An 11253-nucleotide genomic window follows, 5' to 3' on the forward strand; every position below is an offset into this window, starting at 1 on the left:
TAAATAAAAGTATGAAAGAGAAATTAACAGAACTAACCTCAAAATATCCTGTCAATGTAATAAAATTTAACTCCAGAGGCTACCTTGCCTTAAAAAAAAAATTCCTGTATGATTTAATTCTTAGGAGAGAAAGGGGGGGGGGAATGCAAACAATTGAACGCCTACTTGTTCAAAGAAGGATAATATATAAAATATAGAAATAATTTCAAATAATTTCTTATTGAATTATGTAAGTATGTTTTTTATTATTATTGTAATTTTTTTTAACAAAAGTTAATATTTATAAGTTAGTTGTGTCAATATAGAATTCAATCAGATTCAATAGAATTGTGACAAATGGAATAATGAATAGTTCTATATACAATTACTCTAATTAAATACACAATTTATTTAATTCTACAATTTATAATTTATAAATTTGAATGTCAGAAGCACAGCTCACAACATTCACTCAACAGCAGCAGCGGCAACAATCCAACAGCACAGCAACAACAGCAGCGACAAAATAATTAATACAACGGCAGCAGCAATTAACAACAAACTATTCAATAAAATAGCAGGAGCAACAACAAAATAATTATTACTTAATTTCCTGATTTCCTGAGACGTACCCCCAAAAATAATAAATTCCTAGCAATTTAACAACAGCAGCAGCAATTTTCTGGTGTTTTCTCCAAAAAACACCCAGTAATATAATTACAAAAATATAATACTAACAACAGCAGCAGCAGCGCGGCGGTCAAAGGAGAAAAGCAAATTCAGGCTTGTAATAAAATAATCAACTCACTTTTCGAAACATATAGCCAATTGACTGGCATGTTTCCATTTTCATATCATATCGGTCAATTGACCTGCATGTTTCCATTTTCATTATGCACTGGTCAATTGACCAGCATGTTTCCATTTTCATTATACACTGAAACCTATAGCCAATTGACCGGCATGTTTCCATTTTCATTATACACTGAAACATATGGTAAACTGACCGGCATGTTTCCATTTTCATATTATATTGGTCAATTGACCGGCATGTTTCCATTTTCATTATACACTGAAACATATGGTAAACTGACCGGCATGTTTCCATTTTCACATTATGCTGGTCAATGACTGGCATGTTTCCATTTTCATTACAGTGGACATTCTGTTTCAACGCAATTAAGTGAAGACTCTCTTTAATCAATGAGAGGATTGATAGACTGAGTAAAAAATAAAAGACCCTTTCTAAAACAAACAAATCAAATAATTGGAATGTAGCAATTATCATTACACTTTTAAGTTTGGAAAGAGAGTCAGCTGATTAAGAGCTGTAATATCCTTCACATGCACACACTGCAACAAAATAAACCCATCCCTAATCATTGTTTTTGTAAAGTTAAAATCAAGAAAACGACTGGGTCTCTACTCTATGCCCTCACGTCCAGTGAACACATGTACTGCACGCTTCGCATCACACATACACACACGGAACACAGACACCGCACTGCCTTAATTGACCAATCAGAGAACGGCTGAGAATGGAAACCCGTCGGTCGCTAGCCAGCAGTTTTTTTATATTTGGCCACAGCCATGCAGCGCAGATTCTGCAATCGGCGTTGGCTATGGCGAAGTAAAGCCCCTTTCACAATTGGCGCCAAACAGACTACAACGGCTTGCGACTCGAAATTTTTCCCGTTGTACGACTCGTTGTAGCCGTTGTACCACTTATTGTACGATCCAGATGCGACAAAATGGTCGCATCTCGGTCGGGAAAAAAACCGTGCTGCTGCGATATTTTGAGCGACTGACGCGATGAAAAATAATTGCACGACAGGCAGTACGAGTGTTGTGCGACCTTGCACGCACTCGTAAGACCCCGAACGAGTGTTGCACGAGTATTTTCATGTCGTACGATGATGCATCCTGTCGTACGAGTCCGTTGTACCACCCTAAGACTATTGGAAGACTTGTCTTGCCCCCTTTGCAACGTTGTACGATTTTTTTTTCACCCCCAATATAAGCTCGAGAACTCCTGAGCTTTCATCCCAAATGTCTGGACCATCCATACTGTAAACATGGCTGCTGCTCGACCAATAGCTCCTGGGAGGCTCTTGCATTTGCTAAGTCTGAGAAGGCAAATCCAAAACGTTCAAGACAGACATGTCATATTGATGGCCTTACTCATCCGTAGACGTCAAAGACATGCAAGGCAAAGAAGAAGGTGGTGGGTCAAACCCTGGATTGAGAGACGTGTGCTGTTTGGACAGTATGATAATCTGATGACGGAGTTGCAGAGAGAATGTCAGGGTGACTTCCTGAACTACATGAGGATGCCACCAGAAACGTTCCTTGAACTGTTGCAGCGCATCACTCCGAGGATAGAGAAGTCCTATCGCTACCGGCAGCCACTGGATCCTGGGCTCAAACTGGCCATCACCTTGAGATATCTTGCGACCGGCAACAGCTACAAAACCCTGCAGTATGCCTTCCGTGTTGCCCATAATACCATCTCTCTGTTTATACCAGAGGTGTGCCAGGCCATCATCAGTGAATACCAAGATGAAGTATTTTCCTGTCCAACTACCCCAGATGAATGGAGAGAAGTGGCCCGGACTTACGCTGACAGATGGAACTTTCATCATGTCTGCGGAGCCTTGGACGGAAAACACGTGGCCATCAGAAATCCACCAGGCTCTGGTACGATCTACTACAACTACAATGGTTTCTACAGCCTCATCCTCTTGGCCCTAGTTGATGGCAATTACAAGTTCCTCTGGGCTGACGTTGGTAATCCCGGTTCATCATCGGATGCCCAGGTCTTCAACCACAGCCCGCTGAGACGTGGACTGGAGAATGGTACTCTTGGCCTGCCAGATCCAGAGCCCCTGCCAGATGATGACCGAGACACCCCTTACTTCTTAATTGGGGACGACGCCTTCCCTCTCAGGACATGGATGCAGAAGCCGTACTCCAACCGTGAGCAGACCGACGAGGAGAGAACCTTCAACTATCGTCTCTCGAGGGCTCGCCGTGTGGTGGAGAACAGCTTTGGCATCCTTGCCCATCGCTGGAGATGCTTGTTGAGTACCCTACAGCTTGATCCAGAAAAAGCCAGGACAGTCATTATGGCCTGCATGTGCCTCCACAACCTAATGAGAGATCGTTTTCCTGGGCTTCAGAACATTGACGTTGACCATGAAGATGAGTTGGGCAACCACATCCCTGGGGCATGGAGAAACGCAGCAGTTCTGCAGGATGTTGAACGAGTTGGCGGAGGCTACCAGGCAAACAAAGAGGGCAAGAAGCTGAGAACTTACCTGAAGCACTACTACAACAGTCCAGTTGGAAGCCTGCCCTGGCAACAACACATGATATAGACTGCCACTTGGCGCACTACTTGGGATACAGCACAGACTCTGCCATAAAAATGGCATGTAAACTTCGATCATGATTTTGTGGAATGAATCATTTCAAAGTAGAAATGAATGACCATGTCAACAGTTATTTTAAACATACATTACTTTTACATCGAAAGGTAGTTTGAAATTTAAAAAGTTAACTCTCCTTAATAACATGTGTTTGAAATAAAATAATGAAGGAGAACATGTTTGAAAAAAATGTGATTTATGAGAATAAAAAAGATGTACAGATATAACATATTTTCTTTTGTCATTAATCATGTTGTTTTAAACATGATATATATTTTTCAAAGACATTTTATTAACGATAATTAATTTTATTGACCATGTTAATGTTTAAAATAAAGTTTAAAATAAATGTTCCAAAATGGGTCAGTTGTAAATTAAATTGAGAGAGTTCATCAAGTAACAATAACAATCCAAACAAAAGTTCACTGTTCATTTTCTTTATTTGACATATCTGACAAGTTCAAATGGATGATGATTGATGTGACGGCGCTGTTGCTGCCTCCTTGATTTAGTGGAATGAATCATTTCAAAGAAGAAATGACTGATCATGTCAACATTTATTTTAAACAAAAATTTCTTTGACAATGAAATGTTTGAAATAATAAAAGTTGATTCTCCTTTAATAGCATGTAGCAATGAAGAAAGTCGCATCGCGTGTCGAATTTATAGGCCAACACCTCGCGCGACAGGTCGTGCGGTGTGTCGCACAATGGGTCGTAGCCTTGTACGATCGGTTGAAGTAGTCGTAAAACGGGTCGCTAGGTCGTGCGACATATGGCGCTACAAAACGCATATGTCGTGCGACTTGGTCGCATCAGCGTTCAACCGTTGCAGCCGTTGTACGACTGTTGCACCCGGAAACATGAAAATAATCGCACGATTACGTCTCACGACTGTTGTTTCCTGGTGCAGTGGTCGTTCACCTCTCGTACGATTTTATATATTGCTTGCGACTCAAAGACAACACTTCTACAACAGGACGGAAAAAATATTTTCGAAAAAAAAAATTATCGCACGAGTGAGGCGCCAATTGTGAAAGGGGCTTAAGGAAACTGTTTTGCCGAAAATACATAGAAAACACCTTTATCCTCGTTGACAGTATTGTGGAGGGGCCGAAACACCAACAGATATACAAACTCACTAGCTCGCATACACTTCACACCGGGAAAAAGTCCTACCTTATTCTCTTGTATCCGTCACAGTTTAAGCTCTCTTGTACAGGTCCGTACCTCACGGGGGATGAATGTGAAGTCTGGTTGGATGGTGTGTGTAGTATCGGTATGTAGTGCAGTGGTACAGCTCAGTGCAGATCCTTCCCGCCGGTGGGTCAGGTGACTTACGTATGGGTGCATGTCGTCTGCTATTCATATCGTCTGCTTACTTGTAATTATTCAACCCCCTAACACTAAACGTGTATGAAATATCCACAGGTACGATACTCGAAATAGTAATTTTAATTAATAATAATAATAAACAGTTCTTGTATAGTGCATATCACAATTATGAATAATGTCTCTATGCGCTTCCAAAGGACTTGGATATTATTACCCCAGCTGTAGCTTGGCTGCCGTAATTACTATGATTACAGCGCACACGCATTTCAAGGAATAAATTCCTGCCAGGTACCCATTCACCTCACCTGGGTTGAGTGCAGCACAATGTGGATAAATTTCTTGCTGAAGGAAATTACGCCATGGCTGGGATTCGAACCCACAACCCCCTGTTTTAAAGTCCGGAGACTAATCCACTAGGCCACAACGCTCCACCATATACTTAATACTTTAATTTCGTATTACCAAAACGTGAAGGACATATTGGAAACACTTTTTATTTTAGTGGCATCCAATCTTGCAATGCTCTTCATAATAAAATAAAAGCCGTTAATTTTTTTTTGTCAATTTAGGAGTGCATTAAAGAATCACCTAAAACTGGAAGCTGCTCGAGAACAGCATTACCAGTAAACATAACACATGTTGTACAAATGGTTTCTATAGTATTGCAGATAATGTATACATTACCATCACTGGCCAATACTCTATCACGAGCATGATGAGTGAAGTCTGTGAAGAGCATTTGCAAACAAAAGAAACTGATGAAAAGTGGGCAGACTCTCCATCGTAATATCATGATAGGCAATTTTAAGAAATCTTTTAAAGCTTATTCGATATTTTTAAAATTATACTAGTAATACTACTTGCTGCCATTTCATGTTTAAAATGTTATAATCAATTTTGTAGGCCTATATGATAATGAATTACATTCCTTTACCCTTTCCTAGACAAGATTTTAAACTTGTAAGATGTGCAAATAATCGGGGTCCACCCGCCAGTCATAAGGACCACTGGTCATAATACCCGCTAGTTATAAGGACCGCTAGTCATAATAGTCATAAGGGTCGCTATTCATAAGGGGCTTTGTTCATAGAGGTCGCTAGTCATAATCAACGATGGGGGTCGCCATTCATAATCAAACATGAGGGTCGCTAGTCATAATAAAGGAAGAGGGTCGCCAGTCATAAGGAGGAAAAAGGTTCGTTGATCATAAGGGTCGCCATTCATAATAGTGGATGAGGGTCGCCAGTCATAATAGTAGAAAGGGTTCGCCAGTCATAATAATGGATGAGGGTCGCTATTCATAATAATGGATGAGGGTCGCCAGTCATAATAATGGTTGAGGGTCGCTATTCATAATAATGGATGGGGATCGCCAGTCATAATAGTGGATGAGGGTCGCCAGTCATAATAGTAGAAGGGGTTCGCCAGTCATAATAATGGATGAGGGTCGCCAGTCATAATAGTAGAAGGGGTTCGCCAGTCATAATAATGGATGAGGGTCGCTATTCATAATAATGGATGAGGGTCGCCAGTCATAATAATGGTTGAGGGTCGCTATTCATAATAATGGATGGGGATCGCCAGTCATAATAGTGGATGAGGGTCGCCAGTCATAATAGTAGAAGGGGTTCGCCAGTCATAATAATGGATGAGGGTCGCTATTCATAATAATGGATGAGGGTCGCCAGTCATAATAATGGATGAGGGTCGCTATTCATAATAATGGATGGGGATCGCCAGTCATAATAGTAGAAGGGGTCGCCAGTCATAATAATGGATGAGGGTCGCCAGTCATAATAATGGATGAGGGTCGCTATTCATAATAATGGATGAGGGTCGCCAGTCATAATAGTAGAAGGGGGTCGCCAGTCATAATAATGGATGAGGGTCGCTATTCATAATAATGGATGAGGGTCGCCAGTCATAATAATGGATGAGGGTCGCCAGTCATAATAGTAGAAGGGGTCGCCAGTCATAATAATGGATAAGGGTCGCTATTCATAATAATGGATGAGGGTTGCCAGTCATAATAATGGATGAGGGTCGTTTGTCATAACAATGGATGAGGGTCGCCAGTCATAATGGTAGAAGGGGTTCGCCAGTCATAATAGTGGATGAAGGTCGCTATTCATAATAGAACAAAGGGTTCGCCAGTCATAATAATGGATGAGGGTCGCTATTCATAATAATGGATGAGGGTCGCCAGTCATAATAATGGATGAGGGTCGTTTGTCATAACAATGGATGAGGGTCGCCAGTCATAATGGTAGAAGGGGTTCGCCAGTCATAATAGTGGATGAAGGTCGCTATTCATAATAGAACAAAGGGTTCGCCAGTCATAATAATGGATGAGGGTCGCCAGTCATAATAGTAGAAGGGGTTCGCCAGTCATAATGGTAGATGAGGGTCGCTATTCATAATAGTAGAAAGGGTTCGCCAGTCATAATGATAGATGAGGGTCGCCAGTCATAATAGTAGAAGGGGTTCGCCAGTCATAATGGTAGATGAGGGTCGCTATTCATAATAGTAGAAAGGGTTCGCCAGTCATAATATGGATGAGGGTCGCCAGTCATAATAGTAGAAGGGGTTCACCAGTAATAATAATGGATGAGGGTCGCTAGTCATAATAATAGATGAGGTTCGCCAGTCATAATAGTGGATGAGGGTCGCTATTCATAATAGTAGCAGGGGTTCGCCAGTCATAATGATAGATGAGGGTCGCCAGTCATAATAGTAGAAGGGGTTCGCCAGTCATAATGGTAGATGAGGGTCGCTTTTCATAATAGTAGAAAGGGTTCGCCAGTCATAATAATGGATGAGGGTCGCCAGTCATAATAGTAGAAGGGGTTCGCCAGTCATAATAATGGATGAGGGTCGCTAGTCATAATAGTTAATGGGGTTCGCCAGTCATAATAATGGATGAGGGTCGCTATTCATAATAATGGATGAGGGTCGCCAGTCATAATAATGGATGAGGGTCGCTTTCATAATAGTAGATAGGGTTCGCCAGCCATAATAATGGATGAGGGTCGCTATTCATAATGATGGATGAGGGTCGCCAGTCATAATAGTGGAAGAGGGTCGCCAGTCATAATAGTAGAAGGGGTTCGCCAGTCATAATAATGGATGAGGGTCGCCAGTCATAATAAAGGATGAGGGTCGCCAGTCATAATAGTAGAAGGGGTTCGCCAGTCATAATGATAGATGAGGGTCGCCAGTCATAATAGTAGAAGGGGGTCGCCAGTCATAATAATGGATGAGGGTCGCCAGTCATAATAATGGATGAGGGTCGCTATTCATAATAATGGATGAGGGTCGCCAGTCATAATAGTAGAAGGGGGTCGCCAGTCATAATAATGGATGAGGGTCGCTATTCATAATAATGGATGAGGGTCGCCAGTCATAATAATGGATGAGGGTCGCCAGTCATAATAGTAGAAGGGGTTCGCCAGTCATAATAATGGATGAGGGTCGCTATTCATAATAATGGATGAGGGTCGCCAGTCATAATAATGGATGAGGGTCGCCAGTCATAATAGTAGAAGGGGTTCACCAGTCATAATAATGGATGAGGGTCGCTATTCATAATAATGGATGAGGGTCGCCAGTCATAATAATGGATGAGGGTCGCTATTCATAATAATGGATGGGGATCGCCAGTCATAATAGTAGAAGGGGGTCGCCAGTCATAATAATGGATGAGGGTCGCCAGTCATAATAATGGATGAGGGTCGCTATTCATAATAATGGATGAGGGTCGCCAGTCATAATAGTAGAAGGGGGTCGCCAGTCATAATAATGGATGAGGGTCGCTATTCATAATAATGGATGAGGGTCGCCAGTCATAATAGTAGAAGGGGTTCGCCAGTCATAATAATGGATGAGGGTCGCTATTCATAATAATGGATGAGGGTCGCCAGTCATAATAATGGATGAGGGTCATTTTTGGCGGAAAAAGTGCAATGACTCAGCATAATGTATGTGCTGCATGTCTGACATCACAAAAAATGAAATATATACATTTCTTTACATTTATAAAAACTGTCTTAGTGTCAGGATGATGAACTTCCCCTTCATTGCACTAATGCGAACTATAGCAGCCCTGTGTAACACCATATTAAGTCCTGAACTATGACCTGGTCAGCATGTGATAATCTGGACACAGTGTGTGTCTGTGTGTCAGTGTGTCTATCTAACTCGGGCAATTTATTGCCTGCTTACCAGGGGCCTGTTGCATAAAACTAGCTTTTACCCCCCAAAAAAAACTGGCAAATTTTTGGCCTGAGTTTTTTAATGTGTAATTTCCAATGGTATAATTTTGGATGCCAGAGATTTTGCTTGTTTACCAGATATGGCATAATTTTTTTTGCAAAGGGCCCAAGGGCAACCTTGAAGGATCTATATGTTGCTGTGATTATTATTTTAATTAACTTCTGGCACTTCTTTATGATCAAGCCGTTTACTTAGAGTTAATTGTCTGTGAAGGAAGTATGTGATGAAGTGGGAAGTTTGTTTAATCCCAAGTCATATTTTATGGATTCTGAATCAACTTCACGGACAGATCTAGTAATCCGGGGGGGGGGGCAAATTTTCAGAGGAAATATTTAAAAAGCCACCCCCCAAAAAAAGGTTTTCAACCAAAACAAATTGACAAGCAAAATACGTTCCCCTCTTTTAAGGGGGGGGGCAAGTTTTCAGTCTCTTTGTCCACTCTAAACCATTCAACGGATCTAGAAATGCCTTCATAGGAATGTCAACGATTTTAAATAACATACCATAGTAGTATTGGCCCTAATAAGCTAATCAGCTTTTTATAACATTAGCACTGTTTATTTTAAATACCCAGAAAACACAAGAAAATGCAAGGTTTTAAAGGATGCTGTGGTGGATCTGTCATATTTCCCATGTGAGATGTGTGAGGTTTTCTAGTGCAGAGGTTTTAATAAGACGAAAAGCATAGCAAACTTATTACCATTTGTTTCCAACATGGCTTTCATTTTGTATAAATGGCTACCATAAATTTGATATACAAGACTAAATCAGGATGACAGATGTTGTCCTTTTATTTTGTTAAATAAGATTTTACATGGTTTAGCATAAGCTGTTAATAAGCATTTTTGTTTAATATGTTGATTCATGGTTTTCACCATTTTATATTCTTAAACCTGGCAATATGTCATGAATTATTTGTATAGAATATTTCCCCGCAACAAAGCCTTGATTTTAGACACTAGTTTAAAATGTTTTGATAATCATGATAGTCTTGATTCATCACAGTGCAATTAACCAAGTGAACACATTTTGTAAGAATGTGTCCAATATTAATTTATTAAATTATCATCCTTTAGATTAACATCGATAATCACGGAAATTTAAGACATTAAAACCTTAACATTTGGGATGTTCATGACACCCAATATTGAAATAATTATGTTTTAATTCATCATATAAAATCACTTGTTTCTTACAACATTTTGTTTGACATGTCCGTATGATTTTTTTATACAGTATATGCAGGGGACGGGTGTAATGTATATATTAGAAAATGCAATTGGTTATGTCTTGGGGAAAAGGTGTAGATTGTGCATAATTCCAATATCAAGGAAATCTACTCTGAATATATGCAAAGTTTGGATAGTTTGGACCTAAACCTGTACCACAGTATTTTCTAAAAGCCTTCTTTTCATTAAAGATTTTTTAAAGAGAAAAATGTCTTTACTCTATATGTACTTTTTTTTTAGTTAATCTTTAATATGATATGAGAGCTGTGATTGAGGATGGGGTGTGTGTATGTGATCGAGCTAGGGAGAGAGAAATTTGTGTAGGAGATAGGGGGGCTTTATTCAGAATTTTTGGTGGGGAAAGTTTAACAAGCTTATCCGCGGTAAAATTTTGCGCTGATTCCAAAAATATCACTCTTATTGACCGTACTCGCGCCATTTTGGCCAAATTTTGACCAAAACTTACCATTTTAACCACTCTTTGAAAAATTATCCCTTAACAGAATGCTTTAATTTGTAGCCACATGCAATTAACAGGGTCTATCTTAAGTAAAAATGCACCCAGATTCCAAATAAAGTGGTTTCATTTGCCAAATCACAATATCAGTGGTCATTTGGGCCTTCTTTTGGCATAAAGTTCATGTCCTTTCTGTCCGAAATATCCTACAAATACTCATCAGAGGTACGATTGGAAGTCTTTAGAAATCCATATTTATTTTGATAACAATCAACCTTATGTAATTCATTCCGTCATTATGACAGGCGAACCCTTTCTACTATTATGAATAGCAACCCTCATCCACTATTATGAATGGCGAACCCCATCCATTATTATGACTTGCGATCGACCCTCATCCATTATTATGACTGGCGAACCCCTTCTACTATCATGACTGGCGACCCTCATCTATCATTATGACTGGCGAACCCCTGCTACTATTATGACTGGCGACCCTCATCCATTATGACTGGCGAACCCTTTCTACTATTATGACTGGCGACCCTCATCCA

At 40.2% G+C, this 11253-nt stretch overlaps 1 protein-coding gene across 1 annotated transcript; it reads left to right on the forward strand.

Moving 5' to 3' along the window:
- The first annotated feature begins 2054 nt into the window (after positions 1–2054).
- LOC121426649 (protein ALP1-like) lies at positions 2055–3356 on the forward strand. The gene has a single exon (XM_041623018.1). It carries the CDS (start codon positions 2055–2057, stop codon positions 3354–3356), a length of 1302 nt encoding a protein of 433 aa, XP_041478952.1.
- Positions 3357–11253: the final 7897 nt, after the last annotated feature.

The sequence above is a fragment of the Lytechinus variegatus genome, chromosome 13 (genome assembly GCF_018143015.1).
Source record: "Lytechinus variegatus isolate NC3 chromosome 13, Lvar_3.0, whole genome shotgun sequence".
Lineage (NCBI taxonomy): Eukaryota > Metazoa > Echinodermata > Echinoidea > Temnopleuroida > Toxopneustidae > Lytechinus > Lytechinus variegatus.